This window comes from Miscanthus floridulus, chromosome 7 (genome assembly GCF_019320115.1).
Source record: "Miscanthus floridulus cultivar M001 chromosome 7, ASM1932011v1, whole genome shotgun sequence".
NCBI classification, from domain to species: domain Eukaryota; kingdom Viridiplantae; phylum Streptophyta; class Magnoliopsida; order Poales; family Poaceae; genus Miscanthus; species Miscanthus floridulus.
Window position 1 is genome coordinate 117,531,329 of NC_089586.1, and position 27,787 is coordinate 117,559,115.

The 27,787-nt window shown below is 41.3% G+C and overlaps 1 protein-coding gene across 2 annotated transcripts; it reads right to left on the reverse strand.

Annotated features, from left to right (window-relative positions):
- Positions 1 to 151: 151 nt before the first annotated feature.
- Positions 152 to 27,787, reverse strand: LOC136467706 (nuclear-pore anchor-like). 2 transcript variants are annotated; one of them, XM_066466473.1, is made up of 49 exons: positions 27,327 to 27,787; positions 27,098 to 27,244; positions 26,382 to 26,480; positions 26,087 to 26,215; positions 25,917 to 26,009; positions 25,776 to 25,841; positions 25,178 to 25,267; positions 25,002 to 25,079; positions 24,732 to 24,874; positions 21,549 to 21,657; positions 21,373 to 21,465; positions 20,899 to 20,947; positions 20,654 to 20,757; positions 20,513 to 20,581; positions 19,999 to 20,133; positions 19,791 to 19,895; positions 19,559 to 19,672; positions 19,360 to 19,438; positions 19,152 to 19,195; positions 18,987 to 19,060; positions 18,320 to 18,422; positions 18,041 to 18,175; positions 17,867 to 17,965; positions 17,737 to 17,778; positions 17,599 to 17,652; positions 17,171 to 17,350; positions 17,044 to 17,085; positions 15,655 to 15,699; positions 15,273 to 15,356; positions 14,886 to 14,960; positions 14,619 to 14,803; positions 14,428 to 14,530; positions 13,576 to 13,692; positions 12,170 to 12,262; positions 9,836 to 9,991; positions 9,701 to 9,754; positions 8,998 to 9,111; positions 8,783 to 8,860; positions 8,549 to 8,698; positions 8,224 to 8,295; positions 7,621 to 7,767; positions 7,490 to 7,543; positions 7,309 to 7,396; positions 7,147 to 7,211; positions 6,972 to 7,079; positions 2,233 to 2,295; positions 1,893 to 2,082; positions 572 to 1,725; positions 152 to 488 (listed from the first exon to the last, which is right to left on the reverse strand). In XM_066466473.1, the coding sequence occupies exons 1-49, from the start codon at positions 27,630 to 27,632 to the stop codon at positions 435 to 437; spliced, it is 6,030 nt and encodes a 2,009-aa protein (XP_066322570.1). In that variant the 5' UTR covers positions 27,633 to 27,787; the 3' UTR covers positions 152 to 434. The 2 variants fall into 2 exon arrangements, with proteins under 2 accessions (XP_066322570.1, XP_066322569.1); XM_066466472.1 differs by having other exon boundaries at positions 572 to 1,731.

Consider the following 27,787-nt stretch of genomic DNA (forward strand, 5'->3'; position numbering starts at 1 on the left):
TAGTATAGGATTCCTAATGCAAAATTGTATTCTTATTTTAAGAGTGGATTATTAGAAATTGTTGAAGATGGTCTTATTTATTCCTCCTAATACCTTTAGGAGTTGAAAAACAACATGTTTTTTGGAAGACAAACTAGAGTACTCTTGGAGATGCTCTTACACCCTGTATAAACATTAAACACTTCTCAAATCAGCATCACATGCCCCGCCCAGTGACCCAAGTTACAGCCATACAGGCTGTGGTACGATGCCTTTACAAACACTACGGTTTGGACTAAAAGTAGCTGTCGCAGAACCCACAAGGATTCGCATACAGGTCAGGGCACATTTAGTAAGAGCCAATGAGAGACAATTCGTAGATCTAAAAACACAAGGTGGTCTCTGTATCCCCATGGGCAAAATTATCCCTGCACGGGAAACGACAATCTACTTCCCTAGGACTGACCACGCCCCCCACGGCCCCTTGATCCTCGACCCGCAGCATCTTTCTGCAAAAGAAAGGCAACACCGAAACAGCTTAGTGCTGGATATAAGCACACAACTGAAATGAACAAATATGAGGAAACCATACCCTGAGTGTAACAGATTGCTGGCCACGACCCCGAGCAGCAGCAGGTTGTTGTGCACTTTGAAACCTGGCTTGCCTATTTTGTCTGGCCCTTTCAAAGTTGATTGTTCTGGTGTTCCGTTGTTCAGAAGACGCACCGGCTTGGGCTGGATTAGTTGAAGGTTCACGTGCCTCTGTTGCAGTGCTAGTATTCTGGGGTCGAGAAGTTGCACCAGCTTGGACTGGATTAGGGGAAGGTTCACGTGCAGGAGATGCATCTGCAGTTCTGCTTGGTGAGGCATCAGCTGCACCAGATTGTGTTATAGGACTTTGGTCTGGTTCCACTGCAGCACGCTCAGCTGTAGTCTCACCCTCAATCTCTGACATATCAACATCACTCTTCTCTTCATGTTCCTCTGCCAACTCTCCCTCCTCCATGTCATCATCAACATCAGTTGCAGTAGTAAGCTGAGCATCTTCCTTCGAATCTTCTGTTTTCTGGTCATCGTCAAATGATTCAATTACTGCCTCTGACTTTGCCACCACATGCTCATCTTCTACGGGAATTACATTTGTGTCAATATTAACATCAGCATCCTGGCCTTTGATGTCCATCGATGCATCTCCAGATTCATCTTTATCACCCACATCATCCTCCCTGGTTGCCTCAGCCTCTACCATTGGCGCAGATGCCTGATCAGTATCGATCTCTTCTGTAGGTTGTTGTCCATCTAGGTCATCAGTGGCTTTAAGCACACCAACCTGTGCCGCTACATCCCCAAGAGGTGGTTGACCACTTTTGAGCTCACTAGTCCCTTGTGAAGATTCTTCCTCCTTGGGCTTCTTAGATGGAGGATTGGCATCATTAGCCTCACCCCGTGAGGCACTGTCTATCGTCTGTGAAGATGGGATAAGCCGTTTACGACTCGAAGGCTGTAACACAGGTAAAATGCCAGAAGTTTCACGCTCTACTGATGGCCCCCCTTTGTCCTGAACAACTGTGGAGGCATCAACAGCTGATGTATCTGTATCAGCATGAGGTTCTTCAGTTCGTAGAGTAGGACGAACAAGGGGTCTTCTTCCTCCAGGCCTGCGTACTTCAGTGCTTGGTTTGGGAACTGCTCTATCTTCCGTCATTTTAGCTTTAGCTGGTCTTGGCGGAGTATCTACCTGACGTCCTGCAACTGAACGACTTATGAGCTCCCACATTGACCAGAAGAGTAAAGAATCAAATGTCATCACATAAGAAACAACATCAAATGCTTCAGAAGACAGTGCATTGATCATTGTGTCCACTAGTGAATAGGATGCCAGCGATGTCATAACAAAACGAATACTGAATCACCTGCAGTTGAAGTCGGTCTCTGAGATACTGAATCCACAGGGGCAGTTTCAACAATTGGAGTTTGAGTCGCTGCACCATCACGGAAGGGACTAGAAGATTCCTCCATATCTTTAGCTGCACGGAAGTATGAAAGAAATTGCTCTTCTAGTGCAGAGACAGGTGGCACTTCAGATGATAATCCAGGATAATTCTGAAAAGAACGTGTTGTAACTTTCAGTTATTATATAGAAGGTACATCAAAGACAATGTTTTATGTATTCTTTTATCAAAGTTAGGGATCATTTAACTAAAATAGGAAAATCTGAAACATTTGTCCAGTAACTTGGCATCAAAAGTATACCTCAATCAACTCTTTCACAGCCTGCTTATGCTTCTCTATAGACTCTTCTACTTGTTTCTTGTCCTGTAAATCAATACTTGCAATCAGTACTTCGATCAAAGGGGACCCACAAAATAATCAGGAAACAATTTCTAATTACTTCCATTCTTAAAATATAATATTTTGAACAAGGACAGTCAAATTTGCAACTTGGTCCTATGTTCAGAAAAATGGTAGTATACTCCCTCTCTACAAAATGTAAGTAAAGTTTTAGTTTGTCCTAAGTCAAACTTCTCTAGCTTGGACAAAGTTCATCTAAATCTATACCTAATATTAAAGAGCAAAATTTTCTTTCTTCCGTCTCCCACTCTCACCCATCTGCCTGCTCCTCACCCCTCTTTGTCCCTCTCACCCTTCTAGCTTTGAGTTTGGAGCTGCAAAACCTTCATTGGTGCCACACCACTCACATCATGGCATGGCCGCGCAACAAATTGTACGTCCCGTTGCAACGCACAGGCATGTTTGCTAGTACCAAATAAACGCAGTATCAAGACATTATCCATGGTGGATTTAATAAAACTAATTTGATGTTGTAAATGTCCTAGCAATGCGTATGTTGCGTTGGATTTGCGGTCATACAAGAAAGGATCGAGTTCGGAATGATGATATACGTGAGAGATTAGGGGTAGCGCCAATTGAAGAAAAGCTTGTCCAACACCGGTTGAGATGGTTTGGACATGTGCAACGAAGACCTCCAGATGCACCGGTGCGTAGCGGAATCCTAAGCCAGGACAGTAACATGAAGAGAGGCAGAGGAAGACCGAAGTTGACTTGGGTAGAGGCAATAAAAGGAGACTTGAAAGGATGGAATATACCCAAAGACTTAGCCTTAGATAGGAGTGCTTGGAAGACAGCTATTCACGTGCCTGAACCTTGATTGCTTCTGATGGGTTTCAACTCTAGCCTACCCCGACTTATTTGGGACTTAAAGGCTTTGTTGTTGTTGTTGTTGTAAATGTCCTAGCAATATAAGTTCTGTTTGGCACAGCTCAAACTTATGCATGTTGCTTATTTCTAAGTGTCTGGAGAAGTCACTTTTTGACAAGCTGCTGCACAAAAAAAACTTGTGTTTGGGCTTCCAAATTTTGCCTATAGCTTTTGGGAGCAGGCCCACTTGTCATCCCTTTTCTCCAGTCCTAATCCCCACACCCCCAGATCAAGTGTAACCCTAAACTTACCTCACACGCAGCCCCAAATCGAGGAAAACCAATGAAACCCCAATCCCAGCAACCCCAAATCCAGGAAGTTGCTGAGCTAAGGTTGCGGGAACAAGGAGTTCAACCTTGTTGTCGATATTGTTGGACAATTGGGGCTACGCGGCAGAGGGCAGCTTGATGATTGAAGGGATCTCAGGCAGGCTCAACCAATGGTGGCGCAGCAAAGAGGGAGACATCCCGTCGAGCTATTCAGCTCATCCTCCGGCGTCAGCCTGGCTGATGGTGGAGAGAGAGGGAGCAGCAGTGCATAGGTTGGGACTCTTCCTCACCCTGAGGGCCGTCCTTTGTGTGACCAAGCAGCAGAAACCATTGATCATCTCCTCATTCTTTGTGTTTTCACAAGAGAGTTCTGGTTCCATTTCTTGTCACAAGTTGGCCTATAATCCCTCTCCCCTCAGCCCACTGAAATCTCATTTTTTGATTGGTGGGATATAGTGAGTAGTGCTACTAGTGACATAATAATGCAAGGAATCAATTCTCTCATAATTCTTGGGGCATGGACTGTATGGACTCATCGCAACAGCCAACAGGTGTGTTTTCGATGGAGCAGACACTTATATTGCAAGAGCTCTTGAAGGAGAATATAATTGGTGGAGATTGTGTTATATTGCATTGGACCTCATGGGCAGATTATATAGAGTACATAGGACTAACACCTCACGTGTTTAGACAATGTGGTACTATTCCTAGTTACTCTAACATCCCCCTACAGTCACAGCGGGAGCGCTGCAGACGGTGAGACCGGAGAAGAAGCTAAAGCTAACATCCCCTGCAGTCATAACAGTCGATGCGGCGCATATGATGTGGCTGGAGAAGAAACTGATGAGTCCTCATGCAAGGCGGTAGCCCTGTGTGCCAATGTCGAGGTAGCCGAGCGTGAGGGCGCAATAGCCGTGGTCAAAGAAGCCGTGCTGAAGATGGCCGAGGTCGACGTAGTTGTGGTCGGATTGCCATGTCGATGGAGCTGCAGGCGCGCGAGGGGCGCCAAGATGATGACGGAGACGTGTCGAGGCAGTCGTCGTGGAAGGGGGCGATGCCGAAGTCAACGCAGTCAAGGCCGTCGCAGACGTAGAAGAAAGGCGACGACGCAGTCGAGGCAGACGGGGTAGGAACGGGAGGGTCGATGCCGAAGTCGATGCAGTCAAGCCACCTGTGCGCCGAGGCGTGGGCTGGGTTTGCCAGTCCCAGCAACGCATTGGGGACGAAAGCACGCGTCGGTGTTGCCAATACCAGGCGTACAAGGTAGAGGGCCCCAACCACGGTGATGCTGTCGACGTGGTTGTGCTGGACGAAGAAGAAGCAGTGCGAGAGTGCGAGAGCAGACGCATTGGCGAGCAGGGCTCAGCGACGATACGAGGGGTGCGACCGGCGAGCATGGCTCAGCGACGGCGCAGGTAGCGGTAGCTCGATGACGAAGACCCAATCAGCAGGACGAAGACCTTGTGCAGACGGATGGCGCAGCAAAGAGTGCGCAGTACAGTCGTCGATGCACAAGGGACGGTGATGTAGATGCAACGGTGAAGCGGACACACGGGCGGCGGTGCTGCAGCCCGACGAGGCGACACGGTAGCAAGCCAGCAGCCCTGTTGCTCGGAGAAGATGCGCATAGTACTCGGCGATGGACGTCACGGAAGCCAGGTGGATCGCGCATAATCGGTTGTACGGACCAAGTACGCGCGAGGTGGAGCGACGATGGAAGAAGCCGGTGGAGGCGTCCCGATCTGTGGTGGTGATGACGAACCGACGATGTGGACATGCGGACTGAATGACCGAGAAGCGACGCGGGAAGGCGTCCCCTCGGCATCGCCTGCCCCGGCCAGGCCGCACAGTCGAAGATGTAGATGTCATTGTAGTCGATGTCGATGCCGGAGTAGGTATGCGCGAGGTCGACTGGCGATGGGCGACTCAATCCCGATCAGTGATCGGGCAAACCAAAAAGATACAGCAGCAACGAATCAGGTGTACCCCGGCAACAGTGCACCTCAGCGCGGCTCGTCCCGGCTCGCGGCACGAGCTGCCGGAGTCGGACGGGGCGGGGCGCACAACGGGTCGCGGTCACGCGAGGTCGCACAAGGATGACGCAGATTGGCCGGCCGCCACCATGGCGGCGCGGTGTTGGGGTCGATCTGCCCGGGCCACCACCACGGCGGCGCGGGATGGGGCGACACCCAGCATCCTCCACGGCGAGCGAGGAGAGGGCGGCGAGGTAGCGCGGCGCCGCGAGAAGACCCGATCTGCCGCTTGACGACGACGAAGAGGGCGCGGGATCAATAGGATCCGGCGCCTAAAGAGGCGGCGCTGCCCCCGGCAGAGATCGATTGGTGGCTCTGATACCATGAAGGAGAATATAATTGGTGGAGATTGTGTTATATTGCATTGGACCTCATGGGCAGATTATATAGAGTACATAGGACTAACACCTCACGTGTTTAGACAATGTGGTACTATTCCTAGTTACTCTAACAGCTCTGATCATTGCTGGAGAAGAGCGAAAACTATGGTCTTTGGCAGGGGCTCGAGGAATTTCCCTCTTGACTGCCCCCCATTCAGAAAGTTAGGCTCCTAGTGCTGGTGTTGGTTGTCCTTTGAAACAGACACGTGTGCGCTTGTATCCTAAGGACCAGAGGGTTTGGGGGAGTTTGGCGTGAGTTGGCGTGAGTGTGAGTTTGTGTCCCTGGGGCTTGCCTCTTGGCTGGCCTGGGGTGTGTTGTATGGATTCTTTCCCATTGTTACTTCTTAATATAATGATGCGCAGCTCTCCTGCGTTTTTTCTAGGAAAAAGTGCATAGAGTGGATAGACGAAGGAGCAGGGGAATAGCCTAGACGGGAAGTTGGGGAGTGTCGACTTCTCAGCTTATCTGGTTTCATATTGAAATGAAACAATAATAAGAGACTAATATCATGATACAATAATAAGAGACTAAATTGGATACAATAACCTAGAGCTCTAATATCATGATACAATAATAAGAGACTAAATTGGATATCATGATACAATAATAAGAGACTAAATTGGATAGTTGTATTGAGACCCATTGGGTATTATTATATATAAAGTACATGATGGATACATAGGGGAAGCCCTACACTAGGAAACTAAAACTTGGAACAGAGGGAGTAAAATTTAAAATATCCTACATTGTGGAATTATTCTTCAAACAAACCAAATGCTAACACACCCACATGACCAACCCAAATCGTTCATAAATCAATGGTAGAACTCAATGAGGTTTCACTAACACACTTTTTAGTACAACCATATATTTTACAATCAGACGGAGGATTTGACAAGCAAAGAATTTGGGAGCCTATTTCTTATTTAAAATGCCACCTAGTTCCTCCTAGGTTCATTAAGGCACATAAAACTTTAATTGCATGAAATCCAGCCCCATTATCCAAACAGATCGTAAAAACAAACACAGCCAAGATATATTGTTAAATTGAACAAGGAACGAGATACTATACTTTTGTGAACGAATGTACCTGTTGCACCTTTTGAAGAGCACCAAAGATTGTGTTCTCGTTCCTTCTACTCTTTGCTTTTTCTTTCTTGTTATCATCTCTCTCCTTTTCCAGGGTTCTTTCTAATGTCTGTTAATACATGTTCCTGTTAAGGCTAAAGAATATTTTGTGTACCATTTAAGCAAAGTGTGCTAACCTGTATCCTGAAATCCTTTTCTTTTATAGCCTGCTCAAGTGTTGTTTCCGATGTTGTCTTCTGACCTGCTAAAGTATATTAGATTTGCAGCAACTAGCGTGAAATTATTCAAAAGCTTGCACAAGTGGGAAAGAATAAGATGCAACTGCACAGTGTGTTTACTTGATTTAAGATCCTCCATCTGCTTTACAAGGCCTTGATTTTCTTTAGCGACCTCTACCTTCTCCTTCATCAAGTTGTCATGCTTTCTCTGGAACATTTAAAATGGGAGAAGGCACATGAATACAAAAAAATAGAAAATATATATTCAATATTGCAAATAGAAAGTGAAAAAAATTCAAACCTTTAAGGTGATATTGATCTTCTTTTGTTTGTCAATCTCAGATTTAAGGGAGGCCTACAATAGGATAAGAATTATAAGTACTGTGGCGAATTAGTTAATATATTGGTCTTAAAAACTTGAATAATTCTCACCTCTACATCGTTCAGCTTCTTTTCCTTGGAATCCAATTCAGATTGACATACGGAAAGCTTATCCTCCAAATTCTTTATGGCAACTTCTTTCTCGGAAACCAGTTTCTTTGCACTTTCAAGCTCCATAGAATTCTCTCTCAAGGTTGACTGTTGAAAACGATAATTATGTATGTGATAATAAGACGCCTAAAATATGATCCTAAAAAAGTCAAGCAAATCCAATACCATACTACTGATGAAATTAGACACTTAATGACTCGTAACAATTACTGAGACTCGGCACCATCACTTTAACCCAAAGCAAGCCACCATCCAAAAGAAGATAATAATAATCGTAATACAGAGAAGTACAGTGCAGAAGCCCATACAGTTTGTCACAAACTCACAATAAAGGAATTAAAGTGGTGCAAAAATATTTTGTATAAAATAGGGAAACAAGCACTAAAGAGATTCATCAAATGTTTGGTCAACCTAGACAAAAATGACAGACATCAAACTGTTTTGTGCAGAAGACCAAATTCAATTGTTTAAACATCATGTACCAAGAAACATTCAAAATGGCATCATCCAAAAGAAAAAAGAAGAGAAAAGCAGATGACTAACTTTGATATTTTGAAGTTCATTCTTCATGGCTTCATAAGTGTTCAAATCAATGCCTTTGCTATTTTCAATCAGCTGCCAAAAAAAAATCATTAATACACAAGTGCAGAACTCAATATATGAAGAATCAAATATATCAATATGTAGATTTCTATGCATATATTGTCTTCTCACAATGTTAGGATTTTTATAACAATAACCTGCATATTACAAACCAATGGACTAAAACTTGCTTGGGACCAAAAGCCACAGTTGCTGTTCTTAATAAGGCCAAAGGAATTTCATGGTATTTTGTCGTTACACTGTTAGAAGGTGGACTAAAACTTACCTCAGAAATTCTTTGGTTGAGATTTGCTATTTCTGCCTTCTGCATTTCTAGTTCTCTTTTGCACATTTCAGCGTCTACCTCCTTCTCCAGTAGGAGGTTCTGCAACCTCTCAGATTCCCTTTTAGCCTTTTGAGCTTCTTCACGGAATTTCTGAACACACAAAATTAAAATAAAAAGAATTGTGCACATCCAGATATGAACCAGCAATGAAGCATTACCAATTTAATATCTTACCTGGCATTCTTCGAAATTGTGCTTATTCTCCTCCCTAAGTTGTATGTTGCTTTCACGAAGCAAGTTAACTTCTCTGACCTGAGGTCAGCCATTTCAAAGAAAAAACGACAAATAAGCTAATAAGGCTGAAATACATTCAATAACCAGGTTAAAGCAACATAGCAATGCGACAGAGCTATGTAATCTACTAATCCCAACAGACATTTGAATTGCACCTGAATCTGCAGTGACTTGAATTCTTCATCCTTGAACATCAATGCCCTGGCACTATCAGCTTGACTTCGCAACAAGCCCTGTGCCTCCTTGGCGGACTTTAAAGCACTTTCCAGCTATATTAACATTAAAGAAACATATGAAATTAGAAACAATAATACATTCAATGGAGAAAGTTTGCAGAGTAAACTACAATGGAGGTTCACATGCTCCATCCGATATAACTACTAACACAAAAGTCCCAACCAAATATTCCGAATCTAGTCTATAAAAAAAAAGCTAATTTCATTGAAGACAGATGAATTAAAAAGGGTCATCAATTTCAGTAACAAAGTAATAAAGCAACATAAATACATGTGGCAGATAAAGACTGTTTCCAAAGCAAATTGGCTAAAATTAGGGAGAAGTCAATTTAAGCAAACAATTGCCAGTAGAGCTGGCGTTTTGACACCAACTAGATGGCAATGTCACGCACAGCAAAAAAAATCATATAGCTCCTTCGACACTACCAACACACAGTTTACCAAACAGAAACCGAACAATTTTTTAATTATATGTTCAACATGGCACATTGCATTTAGCAGAAAGTGCTGCAGTTTTTTTAAGCAGCAATTAATGGCCCACAGAATCTTATATTTTTAAATCGAAAAGCATTTTGAATGAGGACAAATGCAGGACTGGTTGCCAGATGCTAGCATAACATACTTCTATCTGAAGCCGTGACTTCTCCTGTTTAAGCAATGATACCTCTGTTTCGGCCTGAAATAGTCAACAGGCTGAATAAGAACCACATCTAGTGCAAACTGAATACAATAAAAAGCCTCCAAATCCAATACTTACTATCTCTTTCGATCTGCGCAGATAGCTGATGACACTTTGTAGATCATCTTCTGCATGTGAGTTATCATTACGATGTGATGAAAGTCCAGCAATATTCCGTTCTTTCTCGGCTAACCGAATGTGCAAAGCTTCCAACTGATTGTGTAGAATTCTGTTCTGCACTCAAACAAAATGGAAATCATGAACAAAAATGCATGCTAGCCAAACTCAGAATCATTAATTATGAAAAGAATACAAGTAAGAATCAGTGGAAGAAAACTCTACATAAATTTCTTCAGAAATAAATGTCATACAACTTGGAAGCCCTTAAATGTGTTGGTACAATGGAAAACACATACTCCCAATATATGCCTAGTTGAAATAGGAGTTGAACATATAAAACACATATGTCCACAATCGCCACTAACCAATTCAAGTTAGGGCTGGAAATAAGCTCCTCTTTCACCTTCAAATCATTTACGACTACACATGAGACATTTATCTATTTGGAGAGAATTCAAGCCTTTTTGCATGATATTCCCTCCATTCCAAATTATAAAACGTTTTGGCTTTTCTAGATACATTGCTTTTACTATGTATCTATAGTGTATATCTAAGATTCTATGTGCATATATAGCAAAAATTATGAATCTAGAAAAGCCAAAATGTCTTGTAATTTTAAATGGAGGGAGTACCATACAGTGCTGCGCTGATAGTAGGGATGAAAACAGACTGGGAGCAGGACCGGGACCAAAAAAGCCGGGAGCGGGATAGACAGTAATACGGAAACGGGTAAATACGAGCGGGGATTCGGCGGAAATGGACGGGAAACGGAATATTAAACACGAACAAAGTACACAATAACACACTTAAAGTTACAGGTATTGAGTTTTATTATTTTCTATATCTAAGATGTGCTGAGTTATATTATTTCATATCTAAGATATACTAATATACATACCACAAGCTGATATGCAAATTTAAGTCATCTACTTGATTGGACAAGAATAAGCAAATAGCTAACTGTTACATACAAATACTAGCAAGCAGGCGATGCAAGCCGCCGCAAGCAGCACTGCAGACAGCATCTAGCAGGTCAGATACCACAAGCTGATATGCAAATCTGAGTCAACTATTTGATTGGACAAGTATAAACAAACAACTAATTGTTACAGACAAACCTCAAGGGGGTAACCTGCAGCTAGCACTAGCAGGCCAACCGGCGGCAACACCGAGCCAACAGTCGGCTGGGCTAAAGCATGCAGCAAGCTAGGCCATCCCGGTTAGTTTGAATACGGTATTATGCCGATTAAAAACGGGGAACTGCAAATACGGGCAGGATATATCCTCAACCATTTTCGGTTCCAGTTCCGGTCCCGGTCAATCCTGTCCCATTTTCCGTCCCGTTACTGCATTTTCTCGGTTATACAAAAACGGTTGGTACAAAGACAGCAAACGGTACGAGATTTATACAGTCCAGTTTCATCCCTAACTGACAGAGCAATTATTTGTTCCAAATATATGTCAACACAACACCCCAGCGATAACAATCTGTCCACTACAAATTAACACTTGAAGTAGGCACGTGCTATGAAAAGAAAAGAAAAGAAAAGAAAAGAAAAGAAAAGAAAAGAAAAGAAAAGAAAAGAAAAGAAAAGGTGAATGTCGAGCATGCAGTTACAACTAAATGTTAAATAACTACTCCATCTGTCCGACAATGTAAGGTCTTATTTGAGAAAAGTCAAACTGTGCAAGTGTTGACTAACAATTAGTGAATTTATATGCACATTTGTGTACAAAAATTGCATCAATAGATTCGTATTTGAAGCAATTTTAATACAGGGTAAATTTTATAACCATTGACAAAAAAATGGAAGACAAACGACAGGTCAAAATACACTTTGAAGACTTCTCCCAAATTGAAATACGCCTTAACCAAAATACACCTTACATTGATGGCCGGAGGGAGTAGTATGCATGTTCTCTCGCATGACATCCAGTGACAATACAAATACAACAATGTGGATCACAGGCACAAGCCATCCCTCAGTTCTAATGATAATCGCTAAAATAAATAAGAATAGGTGTTGAAGTTCCAGATACGAATTTACAAAACATAGGCCCCTCAAAGCTCAAGGTTAACTTTTAAATAACCATTGGTTTAACACCCATTCTGTAGTAAACTATTCAATGTGGTGATGGAACTGATTAGCTCTGGTATGAATGAAAAAGTGGCAATGGCACAACCAGAAGAACAGGCAGAAAATAACTTAAACAAGAATAACAAAACATCAAAATGTAATAAAAAATACTCTTGCGATAGTGTGTTATTCAACACAAAATTTGCTAAATAACCTGATCATTAAGCTCATTATACTTCTGCAGGGCATCATCCTTTTCTTTCAATAAGCCTATCTTTTCTTGCTCAGCAGAAGATCTTAGACAATCCTGAAATGATTGCAGTGTGGATTAGTTACGTAAGAAACAAACCAATGGAAACTCTAGGAATCAATGCAGCAAATGTACACCTGTAGCACATCAAGAAATCAATACATTTTTGTAAAAAAAAATGCACGAAGAGGCCCAATTTGATTTTATTTCTGATTGCTTTGCCCATTTATCACAAAAAGAAGGCACTATACATAATCAAAATTTATGAAAAATAACGTATGTGCTAACGATATATCCTGCATCAAAAGTAGACTAGCATAAGGAAACCAAAGAATATAGATGGATTCAAAGTCCACCAATGAAAACAGAGATGGTATTCTGGGAACCCAAGCCAGCCATACAACCACCAAAACAAGAAGTTGACAACAGAAGATGAAATAGGGATAACAAGCAGTCAGACAAGAAATGCGAAAGAAACATAACCAAGCTTTGATCACATTGGGTCTGATTGGTTGATTGGTTGACTGTATTAGCCTTTATCCAGGCTTGTACAGTACAGTGCCAATTTGCTCATGTTCGGTTGCCTGAATAGGCTCTTATGCAGGCTTGCACAGTGCTCTGCAATAGCTAGTACGCTAGATTTGGTCGTATTAGACAATGCAGGTTCGCACAAGCCGGTAGCACACAAAAAATGAAATATTCTCACCACCATAGCGCTACCGCTACTAGAAACATGAGACCTCAACTAGAACTTGGAGGTGAATATATATGCAACAAAATGTAAAAAACCAAACACAATTTTATCAAATGTGGCTTGCCTGTGCAGCAAGATATTGGATATGTTTATGCTAGCTTAGGTTATGCTACATAAGGTCTAATGCAGGTTAAGGCTAAGGCAAGTAACCAATCAGACTCATTGCCTGTTAAAATCAGCAACAATAGCGATCATGGATTTGGTTACCCAAAATACTTGTACGAGAATGAAAAATAAAAAAATATTCGCATTACATATTAAAATCAGCAATAATATTGTTCAAGAACATGGCTAATCAAAAAATATTTTTGCAAGAACAAGTATATGTATATCTATACATTGGCAATAAATATACGACTTATCAGCAGCAGGCCCCACCATGGGTACCAGATAATGAGATAGTTAATGCACCACCATTTCCTGCCAATTCATGTTTCATGTTTCAAACTTTCAATAAGGAAAGGTGTTTATGAAGGGCAGACCAGGAGCTACGGAAGTGGCATGCACACAGCCAGACAAAAACTCAAAGGTATATGTGGCTGACTGAAATATAACATAGATTCTAAAAATGGCCCAAAAAAAGAGGTTACATGGTCAGAGTGGCAGGGAAAGTTACATTTTCAGTTTTCAGTGCATCTGCTGTCTGGCGAAGTACAGTGATTTCATGCTGCAACGAAGATAGCTGTTTAGAAGCATTTGTCAACTCCTGTATTGTCTCAGATTGCAGAATAACCTACAGAAGACAGATGTAAACATGAATACAGATCAGTATAAACCCTTGCATTCATACACTTGTGATGTTCACAATAAACGTAAATCTGATAGATGCTATGAATCAATCATGGATATATAATAATCTTCATAATTTAAAAGTTCTGAGTTTGTGCTTTGCGGTGGTGGTGGTGGCTAGTGGTATGTTGCACACTTTGCCTCCACCTTGGAGGATCTTCTCTACGCCTATGAAGCTGATTTTTGTGTGCATTTGTATGTGACAAAAGAGGATCTATATAGAATATAAATTCATTTGCTTTATGATAGGGAATTTTTGGCTCGATGACTTGATAGTTCCCCGGCTAGGATAGTAGATAGAGATTGGGACTTGCCATTTATTTAAAAAACGTGGCAAGGCACAGGCTCCTAACTAGAGGTAGCTAGTACATGAACTACAATTCGAATGCACATCCTTGTTCACAACTTTCCAAATAGCAAAGCCAACAATTCGGCATGAGTCATTACTATTAAGCTAGCTGATTCTAAATGATTATAGCAGTATACAATGAATTATTCTACAAAATCACTTAGACTTATGCACCGCATGATGAAACCGGAAGCAACACGAATCAAAAGCATGGTGGCCAACATTTTTATATTATTTTGTTATTATTACTATTATTTGGGGGTGGGGGGCTTCCCTCATTCTCCACAAGAAAAGTTGGTTCACATCAGCAAAAGTATAAAAGAAGAAAACCTGGCGTTCATAATTATCTTGGGCGGTTCGCCAGCGCTTATACTGCTCATCAAGTGAACTCTTTGACGAAGCCAATTCAATTTCTAATTTTTCTAACTGCGGCCTGTTAAGAGGAACAAAACAACAGAAAAAAACATCAATTCATCTAGAAGTACACTAGAAAAGTATTTCTAGAGTAAACCAATGCTTACCGTTTCTGAGAAACTTCTGTTCTTAAAACAGAAATCTCATTCATGAGAGAAGTGACGTGCTTCTCTTTAGATTCAATCGCATTGGCAGCTTCTTCACACTTCATGATATAACTCTTTTCCATTTCTGATAACTTATCCCTCAACTTAACAATCTCATCTTCCAAGGCTTTCCTGCCAACCTCGGTCTATACATGAAAACTACCAAAGTCAATGTGCATATATAAAATAAAGGTAGTCTTCAATGTAACATATATAAAATTCTGGTACCTCAGCCTTGTAGTCCTGATGGGCAGATTCTAATTGCTTCAACGCGACTTCATTTGAGTGTGCGATTTCTTTGTACTGTACAAGATTTCATGTTGCATAATTCAGGAGATCAATACATTGAGAATAAGCACCTTTCATGGAAGGCAAAATTAAGGTGCTGTCGTCATAAATAAGCCTCTCCCTCCGATTTAAAATATTATGAACATAGCACTCAGGTCGGTAACAGGAAAGATAAGGGAGGAAACATAGAATATCACTTTACCATATTAAGAAGTAATAGTGGTAAAGGTGGTTTTAACTTTCATTTTAGTTTTCCATTGCATAGAAACATTTTTACATCTAGGTAAGCATGATCTTCTGGGCTTTAACAAGGTGTGAGATGGGCACCTGAACCATGTAGTTCTTATTTGCTTGTGCTTCCTCCTTGTATTTCTCTAACTCCTCTTTCAACTGGAATAGCTCATCATTCTCCTATTGGTGACGAAGACACCAAGTATCAGGCAATCAGCAAGTTAATACACAATGAGCTGCATAAAGGAACACTTGACACAGGAGGGTAGGGGCGGGGCAATGACTTCTTGTGCAAAGATTCAATGGTGCTTCAAAAGAACATGGAAAGACAAGGATATAAAAAATATAGAACCCATTTAAATCAAAATGTCAGTACTATAGTCCTTACAATTATCCTGCAGAACGTAGATACAAGATAATTGGAGTACAAACTCATAGATACATAGTTAATGGCATATAGCAACAAATTATAGCTCACCTCAGATGCGGCTGAGATTTCATGGCAACCATCCCTTGAAATGACCTGATAGAATAACAGCACAATTAGGAGCTTACACGATAATGATCTATCTAGTACAACATATGATCTGGTCTTATAATTGTACGAGGTTCGAACTGGCCATTTTTTTAAAATTTGGCCATGAACAGCAGACATCACATTAAAAAAAGGGGCGTACCCAGTGCAGAGAGCTCCCGCTCTGTGCGGGGTCTGGGGAAGGGTGTCAGTGGCAAGCCTTACCCTTGCCTGTGCAATGCGAGGAGACCGCGACTCGAACCCGGGACCTTCCGGTCACAGGCGGTAAGACTCTACCGCTTGCACCAGGCCCGCCCTTCAGCAGACATCACATTCTCAAAAAAAAAAAAAACAGGCATCACATAATGGTATGCCTTATAGCATGTCCTCCCTCTCCTACCAGATAGATAATCTTTTTATTACTGCAGTCCCTAGTATAGTTTATATTTTCTTAAACTGGCAGGAGACCTGATATGGGATTTAGACAATTATTTTTAAAACTAATACATCATTAAAAAAAATATAATCATATGAAAGTAATTCTGATGAACAATCTAGCATTATTTGTTCAGAAATATTCACAAACAGGAATACATCAGCATCAACACTCCAAAAACTAAACCTGGTGCTTTCAATGTTGCAGTATCTTCAAAAATATCCAGGTACCCTGCAATGACTACCACAGCATATTGTTGCAGCCCGTCAATTTAATATTAACTATTACTCCCCCCATTCCAGATTGTAAGTCATTTTGGCTTTTCTAAACTATGTATCTAGACATAGCGTATATCTAGAAAAGCCAAAACGACATAGCATATATCTAGAAAAGCACGTCATGAGAAAACAATTGTTCTTCAATATGTACCCTCTATTGCAAGTGGCAGATTTCTTTCACTACAGCACAAACTCTGGCAGCATCGACTTCGCTTACTCAAACTCAATGCTTCAGATCCTCCGCTTCCACCTTGAGTTTGAGGGTGGGGGTGGGGTAAGTACGTCAATGCCCATAGCACTTATATATTCTAGGCATATATGGCCCATGAGGAGTTCTCTACATATTATTGTCATCCCCAAGGAACTAGACAGACTCTCAATATCAAAGGTTAGTGACAAGTATTACAAATTTCGCTTTTTTAACTTAAAATATATCGTACTTCTACAGGAGTTTAAAATCCTCAAAATGGCATGCACTTTTGTCACTATACAAAGTAATCACTTCACATAGCCTAAAATGGTTCACCAATAAAAAAGCGCACATGTGAAAAACTATGAAGATTATCAGCGCTAAAAATATGATTGATTTCTGATATTCAATGCTTGCAAAATCACAGTTTTCGACTCATTTGTATCTACCTTTCTCGATTTCAGCTTTGCCTCTAAATCAGAACACTTGGCCTGCAGAAAGAGAAACAAATCAAAATTGTCCCAATCTCAAATATAATGCTATCAGTCCAGCTAAAATAGAAATATTTCAACAAACCTCCGCAATGGCAGCCTTTGATTCAGCATCAGAAGCAGCTTTCCACGAGTTGTTTAGCTCCTTTCTCATATCCTCTACCTGCTTCATGCAGCTGTCAAACACGTTTTTCTTGTCGAGCGACAAAACACGAACATGATCGCGCTGCTCTTGAAGCTCCTTCTTAAGTTCAGCCCAATCTCTCTGCAGAATGATTCAGTTTGTGAAAAACTGGGTCAGTAACTAGGTAAGATTAAAGAGAAAGGAAAGAGTAAAGCAGATAACTTGTGCTAAGTTTTGAGCTGTTACAAGCTTGAACACAAGATGAGCGGTCGAAAATATTTAACCATGAAAACATAAACATAAAACAAAACACTAGTGGCAATCCATATCCATAAGAAAGAAAATACAAGCAATCATCACCACGCAGAAGTAGCAAGGAGGAAACTTACTTCCAGTCGCTTAATGTGCTCCTCATGATTTCTCCTTTCCATGGACCTTGCATTCTAAACAATCCACAGGTTAACAAAGAGGCAACATATATTCCAAACCTTTCCATGACTCATCTTATAAAGCCTAAAACTGCATACCTCTTGAACCTCGTCAGTGGTATGGATTGTGTCGATTGTAGCCTGAAAAGTAAAATATCAGATACATATACACAGAAAGAATACACATATACAGAAACTTGGCTATGTGGTAATGACAAAAAAAAAAAACCTGCAAACGATGCACTCGCTCCGTTAAATCACGGACTTCATCCAAAGCTCTTTTCTCCGACTTCTCTAAATTCTCTTTTGCATTCTTCAATGTGGACACCTAGAATGTTGGGAAATCATGTCAGGATTCTGCATAATTATAATTATTTAATGGATGCACAAAATGCAAACAAACCTCCATTGATAGCATCCTTAGATTCTCCTCTAAAGCTTGCTTAGAATCCAAATCTTCACGAAGTCTTCTTTCGTAATCAACTACCAAACGCATCAACTCCGCATTCCTAAGTGAAGCAGAATTAGACTCCTTCCTCTGTAATTACAGGAGAATAAACCAAATCAGCATGAAGAATAATACACAAGAGTTCTCATCAACAAATAAACGAAGAACTGAGAATTAATTGTGTGAGTAATATAATTAAGACGAGAAAACAATACTACAATACAGAAAAAGAACCTGATGCTCAAGCTCCCCTGCAAACCCATTAAGCCGGTCCCGAGCAAAATCAGCTTCAAGCACTGCCTTATCACGCTCAGACCGCAGAGACTCAAGCTCAGTCCTGAATTGACAACAGTAAGTATTGAAGGTATTTGAACTTTATCCAGAAATAAAATCATAGTCAAACTTCAATAAATATGCCATCTACAACCAAACAAAATAAAAGCAAACGGAAGTGCAAGGAAAACTAAATTAACAGTGTATATCACCTGGTGTGGATGAGAACTGAAAGTTCCTACAACATGCTACCAGCATGAGACCACCGCAGACGTGGCTACTACCAAAGAGTAAACTAGCTAGCTTTTTCGCAACAAAAAAATTTAGCAGTTACTCCTCAAATGTTACAAAAAAATTATGGTTCATGAATTTCTGAACTATAAAGCTACCGACAACCCCCTACCAAAGGGTAAACTAGCTAGCTTTTTCGCAACAAAAAAAATTAGCAGTTACTCAAATGTTACAAAAAAAAATTATGGTTCATGAATTTCTGACCTATAAAGCTACCTACAACCCCCTAGAAGCTTACTGTAGATCTTATATAATGAAATAAAAAATAAACATACAATGATCATTAGCTATGTGAAGTAACAAGTAAGCCAGATAAACAATGAGAGAAAAGACCAACCTCAATTTTGTCAACTCTTCATCAAGGCTTCTGGCTCGTTCAGAGACTTGCTCATAAGCTTTCTTCGAGACTTCCTATAGAGTTGAGGTAGAAAACACAGGATGGAATAGATCAAAACCACAGTATTCATATAGGCTGCATGAAAGGTATCACCCAGAAAATTACCTGTGATCCTTCAAACAGAACCATCAGGTCCGTTCTGCTGCTCTCTAGAGAATAAAAAGGAAAGAGTGAGGTAAAGTTAACATCCAAGAGCATCTGTGAAGTACAAGTGCCTTGACATAAACCACCACAACACAGTCAACCCCACACAAATACAAGTTATTCAACTAATGGGCAGGGCAAATCAAAAGAAAGGCATAATAGAACAAACCTTGCAGAGGATTGGGTGCTGAATCAACATTTGAACGAGCCTTCTGCTGCTCCTCACACAGCTTCCGATACATCGCCACCTGTAACAATAAAGAATAACAATAGGCTACCTCATGATTCATGGTACATGCAGCAATTGATGTTATGTTTTCAACACAAAAAGATTTTCTGTCTTTGAAAGAAGAATATGTAAGACATACAGATCGATGAAGAGATTCAATCATTATTGCTTGTTCTTCAGATTTCTTCATAACTTTTTCAACCCTGGACGCAGCATCATCTGTAATTTTCTTCAACTCAATTTGGAAGCTCTCCTACAAAGGTAGGAATAAAATTAAGTATCTTCGCAATTGAAACTGAGAATATAACTAGCAATTGACAAATTGAACAATAAAATCGTGCAGTAAAAAAACAGCAACATATCACACTTGCCCGTAGTTCCATATCCTTTTTGTCAAGATCGACTGAGAGCATGTGAACTTGATTTCTTAGTTGAACATTTTGCTGAACTAACCCGTTGATATCTTTAAACGACATCTGCCAAAGATTATAATATGGTAAGACAAGACAACAATGTGATGCAAAACCATAATGAAACAAAAGGCCTTAGAAGGGATAGCCATGAGAGTACGAGACTTACATTGTCCTTGATATCATGCTCTACATTGGAAAGAACATTGCCTAAGCTTGAAGAAAAAGCGCCATGACCTACATTAGGAAGGCTAGAACCACAACGAAGCTGTATGTCTTGGCATTCTTTTAGCAGAACAGCAACCTACAAAGAACAGTAAAACAAAAATCACAACATGGATATGCAATAACACATGGCCATTTTCATGCCGAAATGATGCATAACAAACATAATTTATATAACTTCACACACGCTTTTTTATTAGACTTGAAATATTTGGAACAACTTCAGGACGAACGGAAGGAGGAAGGACATTAGTGGATAACCACCACAGCATAAATATCTACGGGGGCTCCCACTGTCCCACCACCTGAAGCTGCTCCAATCTCATACATGACACACACAAATAAATCACAACGAACAATCTGTTTGAAAGTTCACAAGCTCCCATGTAATTTAAATTTGAAATATCAATAATGAAAACGAGCAGACTGAAATGCAAATGCCAAGTTGAAGTGCTCACTTGTTTTTGCAGGTCATCTATTTCCTTCTGTGCCACACTATGATCACGTTCCCGCCTTTTCAGCTCAGACTGAAAGGTATGTGGATGTTAAAACTGCATTCAATGAAACCTATCAACGTGTAATACCTGCATACTGCGTACCTTTAGATTCCTAATATTGTTTTCAAAATTATCGTGCTCCAGCAATGCTTGCTGCAATTTCTGATCCATTAGAGCATAAGCTTCGACCATCCTCTCATGCTCAGCTATGATCAGAAGAAAAAACAGAGAGGAATGGTTGAGAGGAATCATAAAGTAAGTAGTATTGCAGTGCTTTCATCTGCCAAGTAATGTTATTTCACTTGTGTGGTGCTTCAAGAGGTTAAGAACAATGTGCGAAAACTTACTCCGTTCGTCTAGGATAAGCTCAGCCTTCTCTTCTATTTCATGCAAAACCTGGTACACAAGAGATATTCAGATACTCGACAATGTTTCAGATAAAGAAGCACATACTTGTGCACGAAGGATCTCTTTAAAGTAAAAGACATTACTGTTTCTGTGATCCTGTAGAAAAACTAGCATACTTCTTTCTAATTCCCATCAGACCCATCGGAAGATTCAAATTACTTCGACATTCTAGATTGAAAATAGAAAGCCAAACGTCCACAGGGTAATTTCTTATTTGCCGTAGCAAAATTTTTCAATCTCTTATTTTCTATTAGTATCCCAATGACACGTGGGGAACACCTGTGTCATGCCAAAGGCAAATAGAATTCCAATGGCACAAAAGAAATTTAACCAATGTCGATCATTTGGGTAAAACAAAGACGGGCAGTTGATAGGATCCCAATTCAGAGATAGTAACAAGCACAATAACTTACCCTCTCCAAAACTGCTTCTGCATGTCTCCTTCCCCGCCTCTCATGAAGGAAAGCATCAGTAGCTTCTTGGTATTTCTCATAGATCTTGGCAAGCTGATAATGCAATGAATGTTATCAGGCAACATAAAGAGAAGTGAAAACAAAGAAATTAAGAGTACAAAAGAGGTAAGACATACACTCCAACCATCACGAAGAAGAGAAGCAGCTAAAGCAGTTCCAGAAACACCACTAGGTACCTTTGGAATAACCATTAGGTCATTCTGATTAACTGCATCAGAAATAGGCCTGCAAAATAGGAGCAAGGTTTAATGAAAGACAAACTTTAAATATGAACAACCATTTTGATTCACTCATCTTTCGTCATTTTGCCCCTTTCCTTATTATCTTTACTACTTCCTCAATAAATGTGACACTACAGAAAATGTGGACAGTTTCCATGATACTGAATAATAATGATAAATCAGGGAAAGAAATCTGGATGCGTCAAGTGGAAATAGTTTGTATCATTATTTAACAATTATATGTCGACGACTGTTACAACAACAACATAGCCTTTCAGTCCTAAGCAAGTTGGGGTAGGCTAGAGTTGAAACCCACCAAGAGCCCCAAGTCACGGTTCAGACACTTCAATAGCTGCTTTCCAAACACTCCTATTCAAACATAGATCTCTAGATATATCCCAAGCTTTCAAATCTCTTTTTATTACCTCCCCCATGTCAATTTCGGTCTTCCTCTACCTCTCCTCATATTATTAGCTTGGCTTAGGACTCCACAATGCATTGGTGCCTCTGGAGGTCTCCTTTGGACATGACCAAACCACCTCAACCGATGTTGGACAAGCTTTTCTTCAATTGGTGCTACCCCTAGGCAATCACGTATATCATCGTTCCAAACTCGGTCCATTCTTGTGTGACCACAAATCCATCGCAACATATGCATTTCTGCAACACTCAGTTGTTGAACATGTCGAATATTTGTAGGCCAACATTCTGCTCCATACTCCATACAACATAGCCGGTCTAATCGCCGTTCTATAAAACTTGCCTTTTAGCTTTTGTGGTACCCTCGTCACAGAGAATGCCAGAAGCTTGTCGCACTTGATCCACCCTGCTTTGATTCTATGGCTAACGTCTGCATCAATATCTCCATCCCTCTGTAGCATCGATCCCATATACCGAAAGATATCTTTCTAAGGCACTACTTGACCTTCTAAACTCACATCTCCCTCCTTCTGTGCAGCTCCGCCAAAGTCACATCTCATGTATTCAGTTTTAGTTCTGCTCAATCTAAAACCTTTAGACTCTAGGGTCTGTCGCCATACCTCTAGTTTCCTATTTACTCCCGCCTGGCTTTCGTCCACTAACACTACATCATCAGCGAACAACATACACCAAGGGATATCCCCTTGTATGTTCCTGGTAACCTCATCCATTACCAAGGCAAAGAGATACGGGCTTAAGACTGACCCTTGATGAAGTCCAATTTTAATCGGGAAGTAATCTGTGCTACCATCGTTTGTTCAAACACTAGTCACAACATTGTTGCACATGTCCTTGATGAGGGTCACGTACTTTGATGGGACTTTATGTCTGTCCAAAGCCCACCACATAAAATTTCTTGGTATCTTGTCATAAGCCTTTTCCAAGTCAATGAAAACCATGTGGAAGTCCTTCTACTCTCTAAACCGCTCCATAACTTGTCTTATTACGAAGATTGCTTCTGTGGTTGACCTTCCGGGCATGAAACCAAATTGGTTTGTTGATATCTACGTCGTTCCTCGCAGGCGCTGCTCGATGACTCTCTCCCATAACTTCATAGTGTGGCTCATCAACTTAATTCCCCGATAATTAGTACAACTTTAGATATCTCCCTTGTTCTTGTAGATTGGTACCAATATGCTTCTTCTCCACTCCTCAGACATCTTGTTCGATCGAAAGATATTGTTGAACATCTTGGTTAGCCATACTATAGCTATAACCCCGAGACATCTCCACACCTTGATTGGGATACCATCAGGGCCCATCGCTTTACCGCCTTTCATCCTTTTCAAGGCTTCTCTGACCTCCGATTCTTGAATCCTCCGCACAAAGCGCCTGTTAGTGTCATCAAACGAGTCGTCCAGCTGAACGGTGGTGTTCTCGTTCTCACCATTGAACAATTTATCAAAATACTCTTGCCATCTATGTCTGATCTCATCCTCCTTCACCAAGAGTTGCTCCCTCTCATCCTTTATGCACTTGACTTGGTTGAAGTCCCTTGTCTTCCTATCACGAGCCCTAGCCATCCTATAAATGTCCTTCTCTCCTTCCTTCGTAGTCAAACGTTGGTAAAAGGTCCTCATAGGCCCGCCCCTTTGCCTCACTCACCGCTCGTTTTGCAGTCTTCTTTGCCAGCATCTAAAATTTCTTATAAAAAAGACATTGACCTAAATATTACCCTAGAATGCTCAGAAGTGATGCTTTCTTCATTTCTTTCTTCTATATCCCACATCCACTTCTACAAAAAAATCATCTCTAAAAGTTGGCCTAGAGAAGTACGAAGTGCAATAAAACAAAAGGTTCAGGGAGTGCTACATTCATGACAACATTCCCATTCCATGTCCCTAGAAAATGACATGGAAAGGACTAAAGCGATCAACCTGCAACAAACAAATCCTAGCATGATTGTTAGTCATGAATTCTGTTTCATATGCCCTATTGTACCCTCATCTCAGTTTGAATAGCCCCACCACCAAAAGAGGCTGCAGTAGATCAGTTAGGCCTACCAGCTTCATCACCACTGAATGAAACATCGTCGAAAAGGGGGGCACAACTGCTTGGACAAAACTCTGCCATGGGCTGCTGCAGGCCAAGCAGAGCCAAGGGTATGGGACAGGCCATTAGTCCACATCCACCAAAAGTGGGTCAATATGCTAGGGTGATACAATTTTCAATCATTTCAAAATAAAAGTTAACAGCTGGTGATTTGATAAATAATTCACAACTTTTTGTTTTCCTAGCATTTCAACTTGTTTGATGTAACACATTTATAACCAACCCAAGAATTTTAGGGGAATTAAGGACTTACAGTCTATATAGCATATAAGTTGCGAACTTTGACGGGGGTTTGTATTAGACATGCACCAAAGAGAATCATATCTAAAAGGATCTAACACAAAAAGAAGGTAATGGCGTCCAATATAATTATATATATAAAGGTATTCCCATAAATAAAGATCCAAATTTTAATTAAAGCACAAATAGGGAAAAACTATGATGTTTCAATTAGAAATGCAAACACAATTGTATAACAAACCAAGCTCTTGATGTTTGTGAAAATTGTAGCACTAGACAAAAGAAGTCAAGTGTTAGAGATCATACAGTCCTCGTACTGTTGTGTCGACTAGATCAGAAGAGTCTTCTGCAATGCTGGCCAATGGAATGAGGCTCAATTCACTGGACTTCCTTGTATTCTCCAGATCAAGTTCACACTTTTCAAGCTTCTGCTTCAAGTTGACAGCTTCCTGCGGTAATAAGATCACAGAGCACAATGAAAGAACATCTGAGATCTTGCTCAGGTTATGACAAGATCTAATAAACTTGCAACCAACTAAAATTTTGCAGGGAACATGAACATATAAATAGATATACCTTTTCAAGGTCTCTCCTGGACAAGGACTCCTTCTCAAGCTTTTCCGTGTATTCATCTTCAACTTGGGTCAGATGTGTCTAGTTTGTAGGAGAAATTGATCATGAATTATTTACTGTTTGTAACTGGGACTCTGGGACAAAAACATGTAACCACGATATACAAGCAAAGGCATTACCTCTAATGCTTTAATAACACCTTCGAGCTCCCCAGCCTTTTTCGACCATTCCTCAGAACTTTCTTTGTGAAGTTCAGCAAGTTTCATGACCTAAGCACCATGAGCTATGGTAAATCATCTACTAGAGATAACAAAGGGTTAAAGTACTCCAGGTGTTCCCACAAGCATTCCATTGCATCAGCTATTCATAATGAGTTTCTATCAGGTAACAGGATCATCAGATATTAACAATTAAGATGTGACAAAAAGTCTCACTCAACTATAAGAATGGTGAATAGGCATGAGGAGATAACAGGGGACGAGTGGAGAATCTCTAGGCGCTAGGCGGCAGTCAAATACTGACATACAGCAGCACCAAGGGTGCACACATAAAGGGCGTACCCAGTGCAGAGAGCTCCCGCTCTGTGCAGGGTCTGGGGAAGGGTGTCAGTGGCAAGCCTTACCCTCGCCTGTGCAATGCGAGGAGACTGCGACTCGAACCCGGGACCTTCCGGTCACAGGCGGTAAGACTCTACCGCTTGCACCAGGCCCGCCCTTCACAAGGGTGCACACATACCAGCGGCAAACAGAGAGAGAGTTAAGAGAGATAAAACCATACAGTTGAAAGCTCCGCACCCAGACGTTGCTCATTAGCAGCTGCAGTGTCCTTTGTTGAGCACAACTCCTTCAATCACCAAAATATAAAGAGAAACAATTAGATGGAAACAGTAATACTGCAATCATCTGCATGAGAAATTACCTTTTCCATGTAGGATACCCTTTGCTCCAGTTCAGAGATGCGTTCTTTGCTTCGCCTCAAGGAGCTAGAAGATTCAGAAATCTCTCTTTCAAGCTGAGACACGAAGGTTAAGTCAGCGTATGTGTTCTAAATCATATCTATCCATCATGAGTTAGATCACAAAGACTCACCTCAGCAATCCTTGCTGACATCCGAGCCTCCTCATCCATATTTGTTTTCCTTAGTTCAGCTAAGTTCTTCACTTTTGCTTTCAGTTCTTCATCAAGCCAGAGATTGTGCTTTTCAAGAAGCTCCTTCTCCTGACAAAGAAAAGCAAACCACATAAGAACCAACAGGTGCACCATGCAAACATATGGGTAAGGCTCAGTATTAGGCAGTATTAATGCATCAAAGAGTATTAGGCAGTACTAGACTAAAATAACAACTCTGCATCTCGGTGTCAATTCATCCATTTTATGTTCATACCTGGGTAATGCGATTGCAAATTGCTTGACAATGGGTAAACTTGGCTTCGACCTCTTGTATCCTAGCCTCTTTACCAGCAGAAGTCTCTGCCAGGTTTACCTGAAAAGATGATAACCATGTTTTCAGTAAACTTACACAAAAATTGCAGGATATATACCCAATTCTCGAGATAAAAGAGAATTAAAGTCTCAAAGAAAATGAAAAACTAAGAGCCTTTTTGGTTGGCTGCTACACATGACATGGAACATGTGGCGAGCCATACTTCTTGTGACTTGTGAATTCAGGCAGAGAACTTGTTCACCACAGCTTGGGCAGAAGAGGGCATGTAAATAAGTGTCTATAGACCACAGGACTAGAAAAGTAGTGGCAGGGCTTGGTGGAATATTCATAGGTCACTCTAATCAAAACAGTTCATGCTTTTATAATTTAGATAGTCTAGTCGTATAACTGAGCATGCTTTGACGTTACAAAGTTCAATACTGATAAGAATCTAAGATAAGATCTAGCGCATCCTAACATGTGGACCTAACCATCCACAGTATCCACATTTTTCCTAACAAACATGCATGAATTTGTAAGAATATCTTATTCAGTTGCAACACGCAAAAACTTTATTTATGTAATCATATACCCTACATTCACTATGAATATGGCTGCCAAATTGACTGGTTAGTGCATATATATATTATTAAAAGTACTTAAACAGAAGTGCTCACAATTTTGTCGTAGTAGCTCTGGATGATGCCATCCTTCTCTTTTATTTCTGCATCTCTCTGCTCAATCAACTCCAGCGACTGACACTTGGACTTGTGCAGCTCCGAGATTTCGATTTTCAACCTCTCCACCTCACCATCCTTAGCGATCTACAACAACAAACATCGAGTGATCAGTGCACCCAACTAAACCAAACAATGTGATCATTCAACTGAAAACGTAGAAACTTACCGCCTGGATGCGAAGTTGATGTATCTCCGCCTGAGAGGAGGCAAGCTCGGCAGCGCGGCGCTCGGCAGCGGCGGTGAGCTCGGCGGCCTCGGCCTGGGAGCGATCGAACTCGGCGGAGAGGGAGGCGTACCGTTGCTCGAGGAGGGCGCAGGTCTGCTCGGCAGCGATCGCAGCGGCGTCCGCCTCGGCGCGTACGGTATCCACCTGGCGCCGGAGCTCACGGATGGCGGCATCGGCCCGCTCGGCAACGGCGGCCGTGTCGCCGCCGAGGAGCCGGAGCTCCTCGTCGGAGATGAAAAGCGGCATCGCCGTGAGCTGCGAATACGGAGGCCGGGCCCTAGCCCGCGCCCAGTAACCGAAGTATGGCGGATGGGTCTAGGGTTCTAGGGTTTGCCGACCGCCGCTGGGGACGAGGTGGAGGTGGAGGTGGGGGTGGAAGGGCGGAAGCGGAGGGACTCGAA